The sequence below is a fragment of the Peromyscus maniculatus genome, chromosome 1 (genome assembly GCF_049852395.1).
Source record: "Peromyscus maniculatus bairdii isolate BWxNUB_F1_BW_parent chromosome 1, HU_Pman_BW_mat_3.1, whole genome shotgun sequence".
Classification (NCBI taxonomy): Eukaryota; Metazoa; Chordata; class Mammalia; order Rodentia; family Cricetidae; genus Peromyscus; species Peromyscus maniculatus.
Window position 1 is genome coordinate 12210203 of NC_134852.1, and position 23571 is coordinate 12233773.

The 23571-nt window shown below is 50.7% G+C and overlaps 1 protein-coding gene across 3 annotated transcripts; it reads right to left on the bottom strand.

The window, feature by feature from the left end:
- Nucleotides 1-642: 642 nt before the first annotated feature.
- Nucleotides 643-22330, bottom strand: Rdh13 (retinol dehydrogenase 13). 3 transcript variants are annotated; one of them, XM_006998167.4, is made up of 7 exons: nucleotides 22154-22330; nucleotides 20806-20924; nucleotides 18741-18896; nucleotides 9408-9512; nucleotides 5737-5949; nucleotides 4613-4714; nucleotides 643-2342 (listed from the first exon to the last, which is right to left on the bottom strand). In XM_006998167.4, exons 1-7 carry the CDS (start codon nucleotides 22216-22218, stop codon nucleotides 2098-2100), a joined length of 1005 nt encoding a protein of 334 aa, XP_006998229.3. In that variant the 5' UTR covers nucleotides 22219-22330; the 3' UTR covers nucleotides 643-2097. The 3 variants fall into 3 exon arrangements, with proteins under 3 accessions (XP_006998229.3, XP_076425605.1, XP_042125845.1); XM_076569490.1 differs by lacking the exon at nucleotides 9408-9512 and having other exon boundaries at nucleotides 22154-22324; XM_042269911.2 differs by lacking the exon at nucleotides 4613-4714 and having other exon boundaries at nucleotides 22154-22323.
- Between the last annotated feature and the right edge of the window lie 1241 nt (nucleotides 22331-23571).

A 23571-nucleotide genomic window follows, 5' to 3' on the forward strand; every position in this document is an offset into this window, starting at 1 on the left:
TTCTAGGCCAGTCCTGCTGTAAGCACCCAGGGGTCTACTGAGCTTTGGAGGGGGTGGGAGGCGTTCTGAGACAGGCTTCTCTGTGTAGTCTTGGCTGTCCTGGAACTAGTTCTGTAGACCAGGCTGGCCTCGAACTCAGAGATCCGCCTGCCTCTGCCTCCCAAGTGCTGAGATTAAAGACGTGCACCACCACTGCCTGGCTCTCTACTGAGCTTTCTGAGGCGCCATCGATTCTGTCCCCGCTGAGTGTCACATTTCTGAAGTGAACATTTCCTAGGACTCCCCGACCTCTGAGATCGCTGCCATGGGGTGAGCTGTGCCTCCATCCCTACAAAGTCTGAAGCTGCTTGCCCCACTGCCTTGGTGACAAGTGAATGTCTTAGATTCTTAAAAGGAATAAATACACAACTTGCATGTGGAATAAATTCCACATACAACAGATAAAATAAAACCTATGGCTCAGGTTCCGGGTCATATGGCAATATGGTTCAGAAGGAAAAAGTCCTTGTCACCAAGCCTGACAAACTGAGTTGGATCCCCAGGACTCACAAGACTCGAGCAGATTCCCACATTGTCCTCTGAACTCCATCATGGAAGGCAGACACACAAAGGCACACCTGTGCACATGCACACACATACACACTAAGCAAAGGTTTGTTTTTATTTAAATCTATGACTCAGCTACATTTGGAGATGTCATTATTTTGACTTGTTTTCACGGGACCTTGTACAGCCCAGGCTGGTAGAGGATGACCTTGAACTCATGACCCTCCACCTCTTCCGTGCTGGTGTTACGGAGCTGTGCCACTACACTCAACAAGTTATTGTAATCAAACAACAAGCGTGAGAGTCTGAGGTACTGGAGAGATCATGATCCCAGGTCATGCTGGTCTTCAGTGGCAGCAGCCAGCAGCATTTCACTCCATTCCATCCTGAGCAATTCAGAGCTAACAAAAGCAAGGCCTACGCCAGGTTCTCCACAGAACCCCAGCACCTCAGCCAGGGCCCAGGACACAAGAGGACCACGGCGGCCCTTTACTGAGCCAGGCAAGAGCTTAATGCCCACACCATCCCGTGAGGTAGCAGTTATCCTTTGCAGTCTGCAATCGAGAGCTGTCCTGGTTTGTTCGGTTATCAACTTGACACACCTAGAAGGGGGTCGGATCCTCGACTGGAGAACTGCTTGGACCAGGTTGCCCTGGGGGAATGTCTGGATTGCTAACTGATGTAGAAGAGACAAGCCCACTGTGGGTGGTGCCAGCCCAGGGCTACCGGCTGGCACATGGCCCAAGCATGGTGACACATGTCTTTAATCCCAGCAGGCAGAGCTCTGTGAATTCAAGGCCAGCCTGGTTTTGAACTGAAACATAGCAAGTTCCAGGAAAGCCAGAGTTACAGAGTAAGAACCTCTCTGTAAAAAGATAATAATAAAAATAAAAGAAAGGTATCTGAACGTAGGCCTGGGAGCAAACCTCCACTGGTATCTGCTTCAAGCTCGTGCCTTGAGTTCCTGCCTCGGCTTCCCTCCTCCATGACGGACAATAACCTATAAGCCAAAATAAACCCTTTTCCTCCCCCCAGTTGCTTTCCTGAAACAACAGCCAAGTCTCGGAGAGGAATGAGAAGTTTGCAAAGGCCCACAAAGAGCTATGACTGGCCGTATCTGTCTGATTTCCCGATCTTTAACAGTAGACCCATCCGTCCACCACCACGGCTACCGCTGTCTTTGGACACTGCCCAAAACCATTCTCAAGGGAGACCCCTCATAGACCAGCTCCCCAGTAACCAATAGAGTACATTGTACCTGTCCTCCTCCCCAGTGCTCAGCTGTGGTCCAACTGAATGTGGCCGGCTAACAATAAACGCTAGGGCCAACACTGCCACCTACAGGAAGATGGGAGCATGGCAGCCAGATGGCCAGCAGTCATGGTCTTGAGAGTCTAACCGTGCCAACACTGCCCCTAGAGGATGATGAGGGCATGGCGGCCAGCAGTCATGGTCTTGAGAGTCTGACAGTGCCAACACTGCCCCTAGAGGATGATGAGGGCATGGCAGCCAGCGGCTATAGTGATGAAGCTCCGTCTGGATATTTGAAGGTTATCTGGGGAGGGAATGTCCCCTCCCAACGGACCCACGAGCCATGTCCAAGCCCACCAAGTGGGCACTTTCAGCCCAAAGCCTCCGGGCTACTTCCTCATCTTCTGCCTCGGGAGATGGAGCCTTCTCCCTGAGTCCATCAAAGTACTTCCCAGAAACACTCTCCAGTTCCTCTGCCACCGCCAAGTATGTGCTGGGCTGCGCCGCCAGCTGGGGAGTCTTGAACAGCAGCCAGAAGAAGGGCCCTACAATCAACCACAGAACACTCAGTCAAAAAATGAAAAGAATAAGAAAAATCCCTGTTCTATCCTCAGGAAACCCCAAACCCCTGAGGCTGGAACCTGCCCTGAAGTCCACCTCCAGGCTTTGTCCTTGCAGCTCCCTCTACCTAAAGGTCCCTTTCCTGGCAACATCCCCCCACAAACCCCTCCGAACAGAGGGATGAATCCAAAAGCTGCCTCCTACAGGAAGCCTCCCTGGAGGTTCCCAGAAAAATCAAAGTATGTTTTCCCCTATTCTATCCTTCCTGAAAATAATCTTCTTTCTTCTCAGATAGGAACACATTAGCCCAGGCTGGCCCTGAACTCACTATAGAGCCAAAGATGATCTTAAATTTCTTATCCTCCTGCCTCCACCTCCCAAGTACTGGATAGCATATACCATCATGCTTGATTTTATGTCATGCTGGGGATCAAACCCAGAGCTTCGTGGCATGCTAGCCAAGCAGTCTGCCAACTGAGCTACATCTCCAACCCTCAGTTTACCAAATGTATCTCGTGGTACTCTTATGTTAAAATTCTTGATACTTGCTCACTCCGTGATTCTCAGGGATTATAAATACCAGTTATAATGATCTACTGACTCAGATTACACTCTTTTTTTTTTAATTCTTCTCTCATACAATACATCCTGACCACAGTTCCCCTCCCTGCACTCCTCCTAGTCCCCCACACACACACTCTCTCCCCCAGATCCACTCCTCCATTTCCCTTCAGAAAAGAGCAGGCCTCCCGGGGATATCAACTGGACATAACAAGATACAGTAAGACTAGGCACAAACCCTCACATCAAGGCTGGACATGGCGCCTCAGTAGGAGGAAAAGGGTCCCACGAGCAGGCAAGAGTCAGAGACACCTCCCACTCCTATTGTTAGGAGTCCCATTATTTAAAAAAAAAAAAAAGCAAACTAACAACCATAACATACATAAAGAGGACCTAGCACAAACCCATGCAGGCTCTGTGATTGCCGGTCCAGTCTCTGTGAGCCCCTATGAGCGCTGCTTAGTTGACTCTGTGGACCATGTTCCCATGGTGTCCTCGACCCTCTGGCTCCTACAATCCTTCCTCCTCCTTTCCTGCAGGGTTCCCTGAGCTCCAAGGGGCGGGATCCAATGGAGACCTCCAGTTTTGGCTCTCTCCTCCTAATGTTTGGCTGTGGGTTAAACCACATTCTTGGCCAGGCACTGCACAGGCCAATTCATGGGCGCTCTCACCTCGTCTCCCCGTGACTGTGAGGGCAGCCCTACCGTGGACCTCGCTACACAGAGGAGGAAACTGACTCAAAGCCACAGGCATGGGGAGAAGTGTCTGTGGTCCCAGCACTCAGGAGGCAGGGGCAGGAGGATCACAGGTCCATGGCCATCCTGGCCCACACAGTACGATGCCGTGAAAACTGGGAGATGTGTTTCCCTGGGTGACCCAGTTCTGAGTGAAACTGAGCACAGCCTCACTCTAGGAGTCAGCTCAAGACTTAGCCTCTAGAACAGTTTTCTTTTTTGTTTGTTCTTTGTTTTGCATTTTTTTTAATTATTTTTTTTTTCATTTATTTTCTATACCGGCCACAGTTCCCCTTCCTCCTCTCCTCCCGTTCCCTCCCCCCACCCCCCTTCTTCCCGCCCCCATCCACTCCTCCTCCGGCCACAGTTTCCCCTTCCTCCTCTCCTCCCGTTCCCTCCCCCCACCTCCCTTCTTCCCGCCCCCATCCACTCCTCCTCTGCCAAGATGGTTTTTTTGTTTATCAGTGGGGCTCTGGCCTGTTTTCTGTCGATCCAAGACCAGAACCACACAGAACAATGGCCCATCTTCTACCCCAGGAAGACCTGGGAGGGAGCAGAGAGAGGAAAAGCCAGCAGGCAGGCACGGTGACACACACTACAATCCCAGCACTCAGAAGGTGGGAGGGTCAGAAGCCTAAGACTAGCCTTACCTACATAATGAGTTCGAGTCCAGCCTAGTCTATATAAGGCCATGTTGAGAGGGAAAAAATTGCCTGGCATGATGGCACAGTTATTTAATCCCAGCCCTCGAGAGGTGGAAGCAGCAGATCTCTGTGAGTTCAAGGCCAGCCTGGTCTACATACCAAGTTCCAAGCCAGTCAGAAATATACAGTGAGACCCAGTCAGAGAGAGACAGAATCAACAAAAAGTGAGTCTCTGAGGGACAGTCCTGGATCCCCAGCTGAGAGGGCACAGGGACAGGGCTCTGTGAGGGGGCACCACGCTGGAAGGGGACTCACCAAGTGTGAAGCTGGAGAAGGCAGAGTTGTGTATGTCTGTATGCCTTCCCAGCTCTGTCCTGGCCACACCGGGGTGCAGAGCATTGGCAGTCACACCTGTGCCTGGGAAAAGTAGAGATTGGTGAGTGGCAGGAGGATGGCTCAGGTGTTAAAAAGCTTGCCACGCGAGCAGGAGGTCCTGAGTGTGACGCCCAGGACACAGGTCAAAGCGCATGTCTGTGGTGGTGCAGACTTGTGGTCCCTAGTGAGTGCTGAGGACAGAGACAGGTAGATCCTGGGGACTCACTGAAGTGAGCTCCAGGCCTAGCAGAGATGCTGTCTCAAATGAAAAACAAAGTGGATGGCACCCAACATTGTCCACTGACTTACACACACACACCACGTGCATGTATGTGCACACAGACAAACAGGCACACACAAGACTAGTGAAAAAAAGACCAGGTTGGCCCCTTGCCCGGAAGGCTGCTGTAGCCACCACTACACTCCAAGTCTTCCCTATCCTAGGCTGTTTCCCACGCTTGAACCCACATTACCCTCCGTGTTCTGAAAACTCACGTTTTCAGAACAAAAGTCTCAAGTGGCTTCCTCTTACAACGTGGCTCTGTCATGTGGCTTGAGGACATGACAGATCCACATTTCTGAGCTCCACCATCCGCAACGGAGTCTGAAGCAGGGGACTGGAGTAGGATATAAGATGTTACAATCATGACTGTCTCCCAAGGGTGGCTGGAACTGTTGGCCACAGACAACTTTTGAGAAGCAAGGAACAACCTCTCAATAACCCAGTTGTGACAGGCATGTCTGCAAACATTGACACATGTCCCCTGGGAACCAAAAACACTCCAAGTTCACAACAACTGGCTTAGAACACCAGAGGCTCAGAAAGCTATCCAAGATAAATATGTCTGATCAAGGCAGGCTGATTGAGACTAAAGAGCAATCAGTAGAACTATGATTGATTAGTGATGTCTGCCTCCGGCACTGGAAAGGGGCATGGTGGTACAGGTGCCATCCTTTTGACCACAGTGTCCAAAGCTACTTCTTGCCCACCAGCTCGGGGCTATAGAACTATTCCAGACACCGAGAGGAAGGAAGGAGAACAGAAAAGATCACAGCATGCACACCTTGTAGCCGGCGACTCAGCTCCTTGGTGAAGAGGACAACAGCCAACTTGCTCTGGCAGTAGGCTGCCTTGGTGTCATACTTTTTCGTCTTCCAGTTCAAGTCATCAAAGTCTATGTGCCCAGCAACATGAGCCAGGGATGAGAGGTTGATGATACGTGAAGGGGCTGAGGCCTTCAGCTTCTCCAACAGCAAGTTTGTCAACAGAAAGTGACCTGGATAAAGTATGACAAGAAAACACTTTTCTCCAATGGCTATTCTATTTTACTTTTTTTTTTTTTTAAAGATTTATTTATTTATTATGTATACAGAAGAGGGCACCAGATCCCATTACAGATGGTTGTGAGCCACCATGTGGTTGCTGGGAATTGAACTCAGGACCTCTGGAAGAGCAGTCGGTGCTCTTAACCTCTGAGCCATCTCTCCAGCCCCCTATTTTACTTTTTTAAAAAATATTTTTATGTGTTTTGTCTGCATGTGTATCTGTACAAAACATGCATGCAGTGCCCATGGAGGCCACAAGAGGGCAGTGGATCCCCTGGAACTGGAGTTACAGACGTGTTCAGAATTAAACCCAGGCCCTACACCAGAGGAGCCAGTGCTCTTAACCACTGAGCCAGCTCTCCAGCCCCACAATTTTATTTTCCATGCCCAGCAGTAGTATAATCCTCCTCTTGCTCAAAAAACTTAAGATTCATGTGTATATCAGTTGATATTTCTTTGTTTTTCTTTCTTGTTTTTGTTTTTGTTTTTGTTTTTCCAAGACAGGGTTTCTCTGTGTGTAGCCCTGGCTGTTCTGGAACGCACTCTGTAGATCAGGCTGGCCTTGAACTCATATTTTTTTTTCCAATTACATTTATTTGGGAAGGGGTGGGCACATGTACCACTGCATGCATGTGGAGGTAAGAACATCCTTCGGGAGCTGGTTTTCTCCTTCCACCACACAAGCCTCAGGGATCGAACTCAGGTCATCAGGCTTAGCAGCAGCCTTGTTCTAGAGACAAGGTCTCACTCTGTAGTTCTACCTGATGGGCCTAGGAACTCACTCAGTTGATTAGCCTTGAACTTCAGGCAATCCTCCTGCCTCTGCAGGGATTAAAGGTATACACCTCTTGGATGTGAGGGCAAGCTGGCTGTGACCCTTGTCATCCCATTAATCACCAGGGTTGACCTCCGCTGACCCATCAGGCTAGGCAGATGTCCCCACCCTCCCTCACTGCTCCATGTACATGCAGAAGCGGGGCGCTTGGTTGAAGGTGACCTTCTCCCTTCCATCAGGGGTGTGTGAGTGGCTGTCCCCCCACTGGAGCCGCCAAGCAAGCTGTCAAAGGTGCCCGACACCAAGCCGGGTCTTAGTTACTGTTCTATGAAGAGACACCATGGCCGAGTCAATCCTCACAGAAGAAAGCATTTAATTGGGGGCTTGCCTAGTTTTAGAGGGCCAGTCCAGGGTAATCACGGTGGCAGGCAGGCATGGTGCCAGAGAAGGAGCTGAAAGCATTATATCCTGACGCACAGGCAGAGGAAGAAAGAGGCACTGGGCCTGGCGCGGGCTTTTGAAACCTCAGAGCCCACCCCCAACAACAGACCTCCTGCAACAAGGCCACTTCCCTAACGCTTCCAAACAGCTCCGCTAACTGGGAACGGAGCACTCCAATGTATGAGCCTACGGGGGCCCTCCTCATCAAAACCACCACACCCAGATTGGGCTTTTTTTAACCATATCTATTCTGGTGGCGAAATGGCAGCCTGACTTCTGCAGCCTTTCTTCCTTCTTTCCTCCCTCCCTCGGCAGAAAGGAGGACTTGGGAAGAACGCAAAAGTTAAATAACAAAACCATCATGCCGTCAATAAACAGGCTAACGAACCGAACAGACAGTCCTCAACTGAAGAAATGCAAACGGCCAGCAGATATCTGAGAAGGTGTTCTGTATCTTCAGCCATCAGGGGAACTGCTCTGCGATTCCATCTCTGCCTGGTCACAATGTCCATCGCCAAGGAAACATGACGGCAAATGCTGGCGAGGACGTGGGAGGAACCCTTGCTCACTGCTGGTGGAGCGTAAACTGGCGTAGCCACTGTGGAAATCAGTGTGGACTTCTCTACACTGCACTACTGTATGTATGGCCCAGCTCCACCTCTCCTGGACAGAGACCCAAGGGACTCTAAGTCAGCACCCACAGAGACACCTGCTCATCCATGTTTATCTGCACTGCACTGATTCCAACGGCCAGAGAGTGGGACCTGCCTAGATGGTCATCACAGATGAACAGAGAAAGAAAATGTGATACCGAGACTGTGTATCCCAAAAAGAAAAATAAAAAAGGCCAGGCACAGTGGCATATGCCTATAATCCCAGTAACTGGGAAGTGGAGGAAGAAGGATCAGATAGATGTTCACAGTCATTTTTGGATGCAAGTTCAAGGCCAGCCTGGGCTTCAAAAGACATGAAGTTGGGAGCATGTTGCAGGGGATATGGGTGGAGTTGGAAAGAAGAAATATTGGGTAGATAGGATCATATTCATATATGCATATATGAAATTCTCAAAGTTAAAAACAATTTCTTTTTTGAGACTGGGACTCACTGTATGTGACCTTAGCTGGTCTGGAACTCGCTATGGAAAGCAGGCTGACCTAGGCGCTCACAGAGATTCCACCTGCCTCTGTCTCCCCAGTGCGAGGACTAAAGGTGTCCACCTGGTTCAACCACCACCTGGTTGCAGAAAGAAAAATTTAAAGAATATGTGATAGACACATGCAATGCAGAAATAAGAGGCCATAAAGAATACTGAAATCAGTGCTGAGAGATGGCTCAGCAGTTAAGAGCCCTGGCTGCTCTTCCAGAGGACTTGGGATCAATTCCTAGTACCCACATGGCTGCTCATAGCTCCTATCCTAGGGTATCTGGTACCCTCCTCTGGCCTCAGAGGGCACCGGCATGCACATGGTGCATGGACACACATGCAGGCAACATGCATACACACACAATAAAAATAAATCTTTTTTGAAAAAGAGAGAGAGAAATAGAAGGGAAGAAACAGTGGTCTTCACTGTCAATCTGCACAACCCAGCCTGAAAACAGCCCCAGAGAGGAGCTGCCTGGGTCACGCCGGCTGTGGCCAGGTCTGTGGGCGGGTATCTTGATTACGGTCACTGATGCGGGAAGATCTAGCCAGAGAGTGGATGGCGCACATGCATCGCTCCGCTCTTGACCTCGGATGTGACGTGAGCAGCCTCATCAAGTCCCGGTGGCCTTGACTTCCCAAAGTGATGGGGCCAGAACCTCGAGCCAGATAAGCAAGCCCTGTCTCCCTTGGCTGCTTTCCTGCCAGGGTGTTTTATCACAGCCTCAAAAATACAACTTTGAAAGAGGACTGACTGAAGGAAGAAAGGGCGGAGGGATTGATCAGTGGGTGAGAGTAGCGAGTGAGACCAAGGTCTAAGGACACACAGTATGAAAATACCATCCCTTCTATGACGACCGAAAAGCTAATTTTTAAAAGCAATAGAAGGAAAAAAATGAAGACTCACCCAGTCCATGGGACAGACACATACATTAATAAGTTTTAAAGGAATGGAGCAGGATTCCACCCCGCCCCCAGAGTGGGTGACTCCCCACCAAGAACCCACTCTCATCCCATGGAAACCACCAAGCCCTCAGCCCAGACCTCACCCAGGTGGTTGACTCCAAACTGCATCTCAAAGCCATCCTCCGTGGTCCAGTGCGGGCACCGCATCACGGCTGCGTTGTTGACCAGAATGTCCACTCGCTCCTCCTCTAGAAGACACAGGTGAGGACAGACAGATCAGAGCTGAGGACGGACTCCACCCGGGCCTGAGGGAGGACAGTGTCCCATACGCATTCCTGTCTCCCTGGCCCCTGTGAAGGTGGATACTTTGGGAAACAGGACCTTTGTAGAGATGATCGAACGCCACTCACATAAGATCATGGATGCCTTGATGCAACAGGGCTCGTGTCCTCCTGGGACAACAGACAAAGACTAGAGTGATGGGCACTGACTGGCAGAAGCTGGTCACTGGGGACGGGTCCTGGAAATCACCAGAGTGTCCTGGGTTCTAGCCCCACTTGCTTACTGGTCGGCCATGACGTGAGCAGCCTCCACCTCACAGTCCCACAGCCACGTACTGAGCCTGATCCCGAGTAGCTCAACACACAACCCTGACTGGCGGTAAGATCGTCACAGAGGAGATCTGGTTAAAGTGAGGTCCCCGGGGCTGTGGATACAGCTCAGGTGGTAGTGTTTGTCCAGCATGCACCAGACCCTGGCTTCCATCCCCAGTACCACATAAAGCAGGTGTGGTGGCAACAGCGGTACTCCAAGCACTGAGGAAGAGGTAAGAGCTTCAGAAGGCTGAGGCCATCCTCAGGCTACAGGGGAGTTCAAAGACAACCTGGGCTAGACACCTGGTCTCAAAAAAACATAAATAAATAGGAACTGAAGAGATGGCTCTGCGGTTAATAGTACATGTTAGTCTTAAAGAGAACCCCAGACTTTTGTTCTGGCTGACATCACAAAATGCTACAAGCCAAGCAACTTAAACCACAGAAGCCGGGGCTGGAAATAAGCTCTGGGGTTCAGACCACCTGATGATTTTGAGGAGGACCTGGGCTCAGGTCCCAGAACCCATAGGGTGGCTGCCCTGGGTAGTTTTATGCCGACTTGACTCAAGCTAGAGTCATCTGAGAGGAGGAAACGTCAGTTGAGGAAACGCCTCCAGAGGATCAAGCTGCAGGCTAATTTGTAGGGCATTTTCTTAATTAGTGATTGATGGGGGAGGGCCCAGCCCATCGTGGGTGGTGCCATCCCTGGGCTGGTGGTCCTGGGTTCTGTGAGAAAGCAGGCTGGGCAGGCCAGTAAGCAGCGCCCCTCCATGGCCTCTGCATCAGCTCCTGCCTCCAGGTTCCAGCCCTGCTTAAGTCCCTGTCCCGACTTCTTTCAGTGATGGACTGTGCCATGGAAGTGTAAGCCAAATAAACCCTTTCCTCCCCAACTTGCTTTTGATCATGGTGCTTCGTCACAGAACAGAAACCCTAACTAGGACAGTGGCTCACAACTGTCCACATCTGCAGTTCGAAGGGATCCAAGGCCTTCTTCTGTCATCCTTGGGCACCAGACCTGAACATGGTACTACATACATGCAGGCAAAATACTCCTACGCATAAAACAAAAATAAAGAAATCTTTAAAAAATGAGAACTGGATGGCCAAGACACAGGATGAGGACCTAAGCAAGAGCTGGTCCAGCTGGAGCTAAGGGAGAGAATCTGCCCCAAACCCTGGCTACTAGATGGCCAACTCCTCCCTATATTTCTTCACATCATCTTCCCTCCGTGCCCAGCCCTCTGTGTCCCAGTTTCCCATGATGCCAACACCAGGGATACTGACCTAGGTAGGACCTATCCTGATGACCTCACGTCAACTTGATAATCTCTACAAAGGGCCTACCTCCAAACAAGATCCCCTGCTCAGACCCCAAGAGTCTCCCACACAGAGACGCCACTAAATCCGTAACACTTCCAAGATATTTTCAGTGCAGATAAGGAACTGGGTGTCTAGCACCCGAGAGACGTGGACCAGGTTCTCACTCTTCACTTCGTGGGGGATTCAGATGTAGGACACCAATGAAGAACACAAGCTCCAAGTCACAGCTGGAGCAGTAGAGCAAGCTACTAGGGAGGCTGAGGCAGGAGGATGACAAGTTCAAGGCCAGCCAGGGTAATAAAGCAAAACCTTGACCCAGGGCTGGAGAGATGGCCCAGAAGTTAAGAGCATACATTGCTCTTGCAGAGGACTGGGCTTCAGTTCCCAGCACCTACATCAGGAGTCACAGCCACCTGGTAGCTCCAGCCCCAGGACATTCATCGCCCCCTCTTGGTCTCTGCGGGCACCTACACCCACATGTGCAGACACACACTAATACGTAACCAAAAATAAAGAACTTAGTGAAATAGGATAAATCATTGCTGGGCCTGGAGGCACACACCTTTAATCCCAACGCAGAGATAAAATGCCCCAATCACTTCTTTTTACTCAGTCCACGGGATGATGCTGCCTACAGGTAGGGTGGGTCTACCCCAACGAATCCAATCTAGAAACTCCCTCACAGACATGCCCAGAAGTTTATCTCCTGGATAATTCTAAAACCTGACATGTAGAGAACCAACCACCACACGTCTACAAAGTCCCAGGTTTGATTCCCAGGGTTGGAGTGGGGGAGGGGGCGGGGACAGATCAGATCTGGAGCCAGGCAGACAGGAGTTCAAATCTTAGACTTAAAGCCTGACATGGTGGCTCCTGCCTACAGTCCTGGGCTAGCCTGGGCTACAGAGTGAGACTGTCTCAAAAAACAAAAACCTGACCAGATTGTTGACACTGGGCAGTTCACATAGCTTCTCTGTGACTCAGTTTCTTCCTTCATTAAAAAAGATAATAGTACCTGCCTGGTGGAAACATGTAATTACTATTCAATCAACAAGTATTTTCTAAGCACCTATGATTGAGTGCTGGAAATACTGGGTGGAGAGGAAAGTCGAGGTCACTGCCTTCCTGAAACAGACATTCCAGCAAGACTGAAAACCAAATACACTCAAAGGAGGCCTCTCCTACTTCATCCGTAACTTCTAACCACGGGGGTTTCTCGGGCTAATAAGTGGTTTTATTAAAAGAAAGGAAAACGAAAAGGAGCTCTCTTGGGCTGGGGATGGCTTGGTGGCTGAGCACACATCCTGGTCTTGCAGAAGACACATGTTTGACTCGATTCCCAACACCCACATCAGGCAGCTCACCATCTCCTGCAACCCCAGCGACAGGGGGAGCCAGTTCACTCGCGTTCGCATACCCACAGACATACACATCATTCAATCATTAAAAAGAAAGGAACTCAACAGAGCAGCTGCACAGGGAAGAAAGGGGCTGGAGAAATGGTTCCGGGGGCGCTTGCTGGTGCCCACGCCCACACGTGCCCACACCCACACATGCCCACACCCACACACAAACAAAAACACAATAAATAACGTAAAACACCTGTGTGAAGAAAAAAGCCAGCAGTGTTTGGAGAGAGTAGGAATCCCAGCTACTCAGGACACTGAGGCAGAAGGAATACAAACAAGTTCAAGGGCAGGACAGTTCAGAGAGCTAGTCTCAGCATTTCAAAAAGGGACAAGGGAGATGGCTGAGCAGGTAAAGGTGCTTGCTGCCACGCCTGATACCCTGAGGTCAAGCCCCAAAACCCCCGTGATGGAAACAGAGAACAGACTCCTCTGACCTACACATGCACACACGCACACATGCACACACACACACACACACACACACACACACACACACACACACATTAGAAGCCCATTTGTCTGAACACTTACACCAGCTGGTACTCCTGTTTCAGGAGCTTACAGAATCTTTGGTACCATGGCCCAGCTAGCTGAAGTGGGTCACTTGAAGTGGGTCACTTGAAGTGGGTCACTTGAAGGTAATACTCGATTCTGGTTCCCACCACAAGAAGCTGGGGTCACTGACATGGCTTTAGGAGCCTGCTGCCAAGACGGGCAACCTGAGTTTGACCCCCAGGACCCACATGAGAACCAACTGCTCCTGCAAGTTGTACCTTGACCTCCAGATGTGTGCTACAGTACACCTGCACCCACACATGCCGGACAGATTGATACAGATGACAGACAGACGGATGGATGACAGATTAACAACAGATAGATTAAATGTAATTTAAAAATTAACAAGGGCGGGGGGGGGGGGGGGGGGGGGGGGGCCGGGAAGGGGGGGTGGCACAGACCTTTAATCCCAGCACTAGGGAGGCAGAGGCAGGAGGATCTCTGTGAGTTTGAGGCCAGCCTGGGCTACAGAGTGAGTTCCAGGACAGCCAGAGCTACACAGAGAACCCCGGTCTCCAAAACACAAACAAATCAGAAAAAAAAAGTTAACAAAGAGCTGGAGAGATGGCTCAGAGGTTAAGAGCACTGGCCGCTCTTCCAGAGGTCCTGGGTTGGATTCTGACCTCCCACATGGTGGCTCACAACCATCTGTAACTCTAGTTCCAGAGGAGCCCATGCTCAATTTTGGCCTCTGTAAGCACTGCACACATGTGATGCACATACATGCAAGTAAGAAAAATACTCATACACATACATAATTTTAAAAAAATAAATGAAGGAGGCCGGGCGGTGGTGGCACACACCTTTAATCCCAGCACTCGGGAGACAGATCCAGGCGGATCTCTGTGAGTTCGAGGCCAGCCTGGTCTACAGAGTGAGTTCCAGGACAGGCACCAAAACTTCACAGAGAAACCCTGTCTCAAAAAAACAAAAAATAGGTAGGTAGGTAGGTAGGTAGGTAGGTAGGTAGGTAGGTAGGTAGGTAAACAGACGGACGGACGGACAGACAGACAGACAAATAAAGGAATCTAGCATGCTGAACACGTTTTGCACTCCCTGACAATTGCCTCAAGTTATACTTCCATTCAAAACACTGACACGTGACAGTTTTCACATCACCTGGAAGGAAACAAGGGGGTGAGTCAGCCCTCGTGTGACAGAAGTACAGAATTTGCCAGCTGAGCCCTGGGATCATCAAAGGGCACTCAACGAGGAAAGAGCTCCAGGCACTGCCCTCCGGCAGCACACGGATCACCCATGACCTGACACCCAGAGCCCTTCTGACTCATCCTGTCCTGAGCATCACCAGAAAACCGGGCGCCGTGATGAGTCAGCGTCCTGCCCTTCTCCACTCCAGCTGCAGACGGGACTCTGAAGTAAGCACCACCGCACTCAGCTGCTAGTCTTGCTACACTGCAGCATTGTGCCCCACTCCCCGGATCCGACTCTTGGTCCTCCCTTTGACTCCTGTCCTCCAGCATCACGGATGCTGTGTTTCTAATCACGGTAACACATCCCCACCTCTTGGTCCATCCATCAGCCTGCATGCACAGTCAGGATCTGCTCTGAGTTGAACTCCTAAACAGATACGGTGGGACTGAGTGAGAATGGAGCTCAGGAGTAAAGTACCTGCCAAGAAACTCCAGTGAGGGGCTGGGGTGTGGCTCAGGTAGAGCCCCTGCCTAGAATCCCCCAGTGAGGGGCTGGGGGTGTGGCTCAGTGGTAGAGCCCCCGCCTAGAATCCCCCAGTAAGGGGTTGGGGTGTGGCTCAGTGGTAGAGCCCCAGCCTAGAATCCCCCAGTGAGGGGCTGGGGTGTGGCTCAGTGGTAGAGCCCCTGCCTAGAATCCCCCAGTGAGGGGCTGGGGTGTGGCTCAGTGGTAGAGCCCCTGCCTAGAATCCCCCAGTGAGGGGGTGGGGGTGTGGCTCAGTGGTAGAGCCCCTGCCTAGAATCCCCCAGTGAGGGGCTGGGGTGTGGCTCAGTGGTAGAGCCCCTGCCTACAATCCCCCAGTGAGGGGCTGGGGTGTGGCTCAGTGGTAGAGCCCCTGCCTAGAGTCCCCCAGTGAGGGGCTGGGGTGTGGCTCAGTGGTAGAACCCCTGCCTAGAATCCCCCAGTGAGGGGCTGGGGTATGGCTCAGTGGTAAAGCCCCTGCCCAGAATCCCCCAGTGAGGGGCTGGGGTGTGGCTCAGTGGTACAGCACCTGCCTAGAGTCCCCCAGTGAGGGGCTGGGGTGTGGCTCAGTGGTAGAGCCCCCGCCTAGAATCCCCCAGTGAGGGGCTGGGGTGTGGCTCAGTGGTAGAGCCCCTGCCCAGAATCCCCCAGTGAGGGGCTGGGGTGTGGCTCAGCATTCACAATGTTCTAAGTTCTACTCCTACCATGGGGGAAAAAATGTAACAAAAACGCATGGTAGTTGACATGGTAGTGCACACTGTAATCTCAGCTCTCAGGAGTCTGTGGCAGGAGGATTCTGAGTTTGAGGCCAGCTTCGATGATATAATAAGACCCTGTCTCAAAAATTTAAAGAGCATGTTAAACTCCTGACCCAGGAGCTATTATGTGCAATGTAGTGAGTTAAGATGGGGTAAGGGTGCCAGGCGGTGGTGGTGCACGCCATTAATCCCAGCACTCAAGAGGCAGAGGCCCGTGGATCTCTGAGTTCAAGGCCAGCCAGGGCTACATAGTGAGTTCAAGGCCAGCCAGAGCTACATAGTGAGACCCTGTCTCAAAAGGTAAATAAACAAAAACTTTCACATTTTTAAAGTAACTTTTTTAAGTGATAAAGGAAAATGCAATTGGTATATGCCACGCCTTTAATCTCAGCTCAGCTCAGGAGGGCAGAGGTAGGCAGAGCTATGTGAGATTTTATCTCAAAAATTTTTTTTAAAAAAGGTGGTAAAACTGGGGGCTCAGTAAGTAAAGGTTCATGCTCCCAAGCCTGACTACCTGAGTTCAGTCCCTGGGATCCATGTAAAGGTAGACTAGAGCGGACTTCTGCAGGTTCTCCTCTGGTTCCCACATGGGAGCCATGGTGTGCATGTGTGCCCACAAACACACACAAAATTCATAAATATGTATAAGTGTATGCATAGGTACACAGTAACTAATAAACGTAAATTTATATACATATAAATTACACACACACACACATATATATATAATAAATGTGATAAGACTGGATGGGATGGTACATTTTATATGTCCATATAGCTGGGCCACAGGATGTCCAGAGAGTTGGTCAAACATGACCAAATTACATTTTGAAGGAGATTAATATTTACATCAGCAAACAGTGAAGCCAGCAGACAGCCCTCCCTGATGTGGGTGGGCCTCACCCAATCTTCAGAAGCCCAACTAACAACAGAGATTGACCCTCTGCAGAGCAGAGAGACTTCTTCTACCCAAGGCCTTCCAGTGGGAACAGCAACTCTCTCCTGCCTTCAAACCCAACCCAGTCTGGAGCCCGCAACCTCTGGGCAGAAACTGCATCCACCGGATCTCCTGGGTCTCCAGCTAGCAAGCTGCAGATCTGGGTCTTGTCAGCTCTACACCTGTGTGAGCCAATTCCTTGGTGTGTGTGTGTGTGTGTGTGTGTGTGTGTGTGTGTGTGTGTATGTGTGTGTGTGTGTATGTGTGTGTGTGTTTTCATACTTAACATGTGTTCTTACATACATATATACAAATATATGTATGTATATATATGTATGTGTATATAAACATATATATATATATAAACATATATATATATATATATATGAGAGAGAGAGCTGGATCCTATCGATTCTGGTTCTCTGTAGGCGTTGGGTCACAAGGACAGAAACTCAGGATTATATTTACACCCACAAAAGAGGCTCCCTCCTATTATGTGATATTTTGTTTGTGTTCTGACAAATAAAGTTTGTTTGAAGTCAGAGAGAGGACGGAGCTAGCCACTAGTTAACCATAGAGGTCTGGAGGTCTGTACAGAGAGGAAACAGGAAGTGATAAGGCAGGGCAGAAAGAGGATCTAGGCCCTTTTGAACGAGGGACGAGAGAGGTAGGAAGCAACTAGTAGCTAGGTCCGCCCTCTGACTCCAAGCATTGTCAGAACACAAACAAAATACCACACAACACCCTCCCCACTCCCCTCCACCACCGACATGGCCATGGTGCCACTTATGAAGCAGGAAGCGAGGCCTCACCAGAAGCAGAATCTGCCAGTGTCCTGCACTTCCAGCCTCCAGAAGAGTAAGGAGTAAATGTCTGCTGTTACTCATCACCCAGACTACGGCTCTTGACTCCAACCACCCAAACAGACTAACTGCCCAGATTCCAGACTCCCAGCAGGAAAACGAGTATTCAGCATGAACCCTGTGGCTGGAACAACCAGTTTAGGCCCAGCGATCCCCTCTTACTAGCTCTGGAAAGAGTGGAAGCCTCCACTAAGAAAAGGAGAACTCAGAGCCCTGAGCTGCCCAAACCCTAAACACAGTGTCTACTTCCCCTTCCTCCTTGCAAGGTCCCACAGAGGGGCTGGAGAGACGGCTCAGTGGTTACAGGTACTTGATCCTCTCCCAGAGGACCCAAGTTCGGTTCCCAGCACCCACAAAGAGAGGCTCAGCACCATCTGTAATTCCAGCTGGAGAGGCTCCAACACCCTCTTCGGGTGTCTGAGGGCACTCATACATACACATAAAGAAAAACAAAAAATCTTTAAGATAAAATAATATTATTATTAAGGTCCCAATGGCAAACCAAAATTCCATCCCACTAAATTCACCCTGGGAAACCTGTTAGTTTATCAGGGTTACTTATAGGCCATAGGTAAGGGTAAGATAGGATGTGGGCAAGAGCACAGGTGACCCCAGAGCTGCATGGAAGGTCTGTGTCCATGGTCACACAGATGGAGCCCCTCTTCCCGAGATCCCAGAGACCATGAGCAGTTCAGAGAAAAACTCTACACAAATGGCTGGGAGGGGTGTCTAGACACTCAGATGAGGGTCCAGTGACCTCCCCTAACCCCTCTGTCTCAGACACCATGAGCAAGGCAACTACAGAGGAAAGAGTTTATCTGAGGCTCACAGCTTCAAAGGGTTAGAGTCCATGACCATCATGGTGGGGAGCAAGGCAGCAGACAGACAGCCATGGTGCTGGGGTAGCAGCTGAGAGCTCACATCTGACCCATAACCACGAGGCAGCGAGAGCTCACTGGGAATGAGATCTTTTGAGATCTCAAAGCCCACCCTTAGTGACACACCTCCTTCAACAAGGCCACGCCTCCTAATCCTTCCCAAACAGTTCCACTACCTGGAGACCAAGCATTCAAGCGTAAGAGCCTATGGGGACCATTCTCTCCCCCCCCCCCAATACTCCCCCTCCTACTCTGAGGGAATGCCAACAGTCCACAAACCAGGTCACGCTGGATGCTCATGAGTAGGCACAGCTGATCTTACGGAAATGATAAAAAAAAAAAAAAAAAAAAAAAAAAACAGGTGGTAGCTGAGTTCAGCCAGCAGACCACGTTGGCCAGCCTCTTCTCCAGAACTCACTGGCTTCGGGTTCCTCAGAGAACTGACTGGAAGCTCCAAACCTGGGCTGGAAAAGTCAGTGTCCTCCTGCCTACCTTTGATGATCTTCCTAGCAAACTCTCGGATGGACTTGAGGGAAGCCAAGTCTAGGTGCTGGGCACGTACACGGGGATTCAAGGTCTCTCCACGAATGTCCTTCGCAGCCGCCTCACACTTCTCCATGTCACGACAGGCCAGAATGATGTTGCCTCCTGGAAGCCCAGAAGAAAACATGAAAAGGAAAAGGAAACAAGCCTACCCCTACATATCTACCCAACAGACACAAAGGCATGTACCCACATGAAATCTGTATACATTACAAGAGGTCTTAGTAATAAATAACCAAGAGATGGGAACCCAAATATCACCAGAGTGACTCTGGAGGCTGAGGCAGGAGCATTGCAAGTTCAAGGTCTGCCTAGGCTACAGTGAGTTCAAGACCCACCTGGACAATTTAGTAAGACCCTGTCTCAAAAAGTAAAAATCAGGGCTGAGGATGTAATTCAGCAGTAAAATCTACCAGTACAGGGCTGGGGGTGTGGCTCAGTGGTAGAGCCCCTGCCTAGAATCCCCCAGTGAGGGGCTGGGGGTGTGGCTCAGTGGTAGAGTCCCTGCCTAGAATCCCCCAGTGAGGGGCTGGGGGGTGTGGCTCAGTGGTAGAGCCCCTGCCTAGAATTCCCCAGTGGGGGGCTGGGGTACGGCTCAGTGGTAGAGCCCCTGCCTAGAATCCCCCAGTGAGGGGCTGGGGTGTGGCTCAGTGGTAGAGCCCCTGCCTAGAATCCCCCAGTGAGGGGCTGGGGGTGTGGCTCAGTGGTAGAGCCCCTGCCTAGAATCCCCCAGGGAGGGCCTGGGGTATGTCTCAGTGGTAGAGCCCCTGCCTAGAATCCCCCAGTGAGGAGCTGGGGTGTGGCTCAGTGGTAGAACCCCTGCCTAGAATCCCCCAGTGAGGGGCTGGGGTGTGGCTCAGTGGTAGAGCCCCTGCCTAGAATCCCCCAGTGAGGGACTGGGGGTGGGGCTCAGCGGTAAAGCGCCTGCCTAGAATCCCCCAGTGAGGGGCTGGGGTGTGGCTCAGTGGTACAGCCCCTGCCTAGAATCCCCCAGTGAGGGGCTGGTGTGTGGCTCAGTGATAGAGCCCCTGCCTAGAACCCCCCAGTGAGGGGCTGGGGTGGAGCACAGTGGTAGAGCAGCTGACTGGCAAACAAGAGGCCCACAATCCCCAGCACACACACACACACACACACACACACACACACACACACACACACTAGCAAACGTCCATCCACTAATCAGTAGATAAGCCAAATGTAGTCTATCCATGCAATAGCATACTATTCAGCCATAAAAGGGACTAACACACGGACACATGACACAGTGAATGAACCTTGAAACCACGACACTCAGTGAGTCAGACGCAAAATTCTTACACACTTCCGTTTATATGACATGTCCAGAACAGGCAAATCCAGAAACAGAGAGCAGACACAGGTTTCCCGGGGCTGGGGTAGCGGTGGGGTCGGGGGAGGATCAGGGTGTGGTGGGTGATGAATAAAAGATGAAGGTATCTTCAGGGTCATGAAGTATTCTAAGAACATGTGGGAAGATGGGAACATTTGGGGGATGTATGGGAATGTGCAGTGAACTTAGTAATACTGTTCTTCTGAGATGCTGAGACACGCCAGCAGAGGTTGTCTGCTGTCCTCCACAAGCATGTGCGCACGCCCACACGCATACATGCACACACACACACACACACACACACACACACACACACGGTGGCAAAGCTCAAACCCCACCCCACCCCCAACATACACACATTACATAATAAAAACAGATTTTTTTTTTTTTAACTGCTCTAACAAGCAAAATTCTACAGTAGTCTTTTGTGTGTGCCTGGCTTTTTTCATTAGCTCACGGCCTCTAGAATCATCGCACAGGTGTATGTCCAAATCCCTTTCCTTTTGAAAGCTTGGTAGTATTCCAACGTACAGATGGACCACATTCTGTCTGTCTGCAAATGGACACCTGGAATGCTTCCGCCCCTTGAGCTATTTTAAACAAGGCTGCCATACACACCGGTGTGCACGAATCTCTTCAAAACCCCAAAGGAGGTGGTGTTCTCACCTCTTTTAGCCAGTTCCAAAGCAGTTTGTTTGCCGATACCCGTGTTGGCTCCTGTCACGATGACCGTCTTCCCAGGTATGGTGGCCTTGCTGGGACAAGCCCCACCAGCAACATAGTCCCTGAGGGTGAGAAACAGCTGAGTGAATTCTGTCTGTCTGCCTCATGCTTGGATTTATGTTCTGGGGTCAACCACCTTTCTGAGTACACAAAAGCACCAAAACACATGGTGTCCCTTCCTGGTCTCAGCAAAGGACTACACTTGGGAAGTCTCCGGGAGGTGGCCATCATTCATTTCTACTTTTTACAAAAAACAAAAGACTGGAGCCAGCAGTAGTGGCCCACACCTTTAATCCCAGCACTCAGGAGGCAGAGGCAGGAGGATCTCAGTGAGTTCAAAGCCAGCCTGGTCTACAGAGTGAGTTCTAGGACAGCCAGGACTACACAGGGAAACCCTGTCTTGGGAAAAAAAAAAAAAAAAACTACAGCCAGGAGTGATGCAGACCTGCAAACCCAGCACTTGAGAGGCGGTGGCAGGAGAATCAGGAGTTCAGGGTCATCCTCAACTACACAGCAAGTTCAAGGCCAGCCTAGGCTACATGATACCCTGTCTCAAAAAATAAATAAAATAAAGGACATGAAGTTGGAAGGAGGATGTGTCAGAAGGGGTCCAGGGAGTTGAAGAACATGAGTGGGCAGTAGATACGATCAAATTATATGCAGCATGGGGCTGGAGAGATGTCTCGGCAGGAAGAGCTCTGGGTTCAGTTCCCAGCACCCACATGGCGGCTCACAGCCATCCATAACTCCAGTTCCAGGGTGTCTGACCCCCTCTTCTAATCTCAGAAATCATACATGCAAGAAAAAGATAAATGTAGGCTGTGCGTGGTGGCGCACGCCTTTGATCCCAGCACTCCGGAAGGCAGAGGCAGGTGGATCTCTGTGAGTTCAGTCAGCCTGGTCTACAGAGTGAGTTCTAGGCCAGCCAGGGCTGCATAGTGACACCCTGTCTCAAAAACGCACGGAAGGAAAGAAGGGAGGGGAGGAGAAGGGAAGAAAAAATAAAGAGAAGGCAGCAAGAGTGAATAAGGAAGGAGGAGGAAAAGTAAATGGTGGTGCAGACCAAAAAGTGCACCAGGTCCGGGCCTCACCCCTTCTCCCTAGGTGACCTTGGGGAAGTTTACCCACCAGCACCGCCTCTCCTGCTCCGTCGGGAGAGGCGGTGCTGGTGGGTAAACTGGGAGAATCCAGGAGTGAGGACTGAGGATAAAGGACCCTTCTCTGGCCTTGTTGGGCAGTCCCCTGCTGCAGGCCTACCGCCAAGCGCGCCCGGAGACGCGCACAGACTCACTTGAGCAGCACGGTGCCGCCGATCACCGTGCCCACTACGGACACGGGCAGCACAAAGCGGTTCATTCCAGCCTGGGGAACAGCGTGTGGGTGGATCTGCGCCTGTTCCAACGCGGGAGCTCAGGAACCCACGTGCGTGGAAGTGGAAGGACGCGGCCACTACAACACGGCCCGGGGCGTGGCCAAGTGCGGGGGCGGGGCTCCTTGGGGAGGCAGGCCCACGGCGCACTTAATGCTGGGAATCGTAGTTTCAGGAGATGGGGCGGAGCCGAGGCTGACGGGCGTGCCAGCAGATGTCACGCTCAGCCAATCCAAAGGCGTCCTGGGGTCGGGTTTTGTGTTTGTTGTTTTGTTTTGTTTTGTTTTAACAGCTGGGAACTACTCCCCGCACTCCAGAGACAGAGGCAGGTGGATCTCCGAGTTCGAGGCCAGCCTGATCTACAAGAATTCCAGGATTACAGAGAAACACTGTCTCGGGGGGGAAAAAAAAACAATTTGGTACCAACCATTACCATTATTTTCCAGACAGGGAACCCCCGTAGAATGAACCGTGAGCCTCCTCCTCTACATCATATTTAACAACAGTACTTCCTGGATACCTCTTGTGGGGAAAGGAGGAAATCGAGGCTGGACGCCTGAGTCTGAGGGAGGAGGGTGGGGTCTGGACTCGTGTCTAAGAAAGGACGCCTGGGTGTGGTCTCCTGGGTCTGAGGCAGGAGGCTGGGACCTGGACCCCTGGATCTGAAGAAAAGGGATATTGACTTTAAAATGGCATGCTGAGCCCAGCAGGATGGCTCACGGGGTAAAGGAACTCGTCACACAAGCTTTGCAACTTTGTGTTTCATCCCTAGAACTCGCATGGTGGAAAGACAAAACCCAAATGTTGTCCTCTGACCTCACACCATGGCATGTATGCGCCCACACACATACACACCGAAAAAAAAAGAAAAAGAATAAACAAATAAATGTTTAAAACACACTGAAACTTTGGTGTCTAGAAGGAGGAGCATGGAGGAAGAAAGACAGACAGAAGGAAAGAAAGTAAGTTGGGGGAAAGTACAGGTTGTGGAGGAATGCATCCTGTGGTAGAAAATTTCCCAGCACACTTGACATCTCGTTTGTCCTCGTGAAGGTGACAATGAGATAATATTTTTTCAATTATCAGATTGGCAACGTTGAAGATTATGGTAAATATTCAGTCTTGGCAAGAATCAGAGGAAACTCCCTGTTGGCGGGGTGTCACTTACCCAGTGTTCCTGAAAGCCTAGTCATGTGATCCTCCATACATACAGTTGACCCAGACATTCCCTTTGTAAGAAGTCACACTTAGAGAATGACTGGTCATTCCAAAAAAGAAAAAAGAACAGCCAGCCTTAATGCGAATTTGTGAGTACTCACTCACAACTCTGCAACATTATT

What these genes read in the sequence shown, in the direction of transcription:
- Rdh13 (XM_006998167.4), bottom strand. Translation starts at nt 22,218, where the DNA reads ATGAACCGCTTTGTGCTGCCCGTGTCCGTAGTGGGCACGGTGATCGGC. An exon ending in TTTGGAACTGGCTAAAAGAG is followed by an intron (nt 18,897 to 20,805) that starts GTGAGAACACCA and finishes CTGGGCTTCCAG; the next exon opens with GAGGCAACATCATTCTGGCC. An exon ending in CTTCTCCAGCTTCACACTTG is followed by an intron (nt 2,343 to 4,612) that starts GTGAGTCCCCTT and finishes GGTTGATTGTAG; the next exon opens with GGCCCTTCTTCTGGCTGCTG.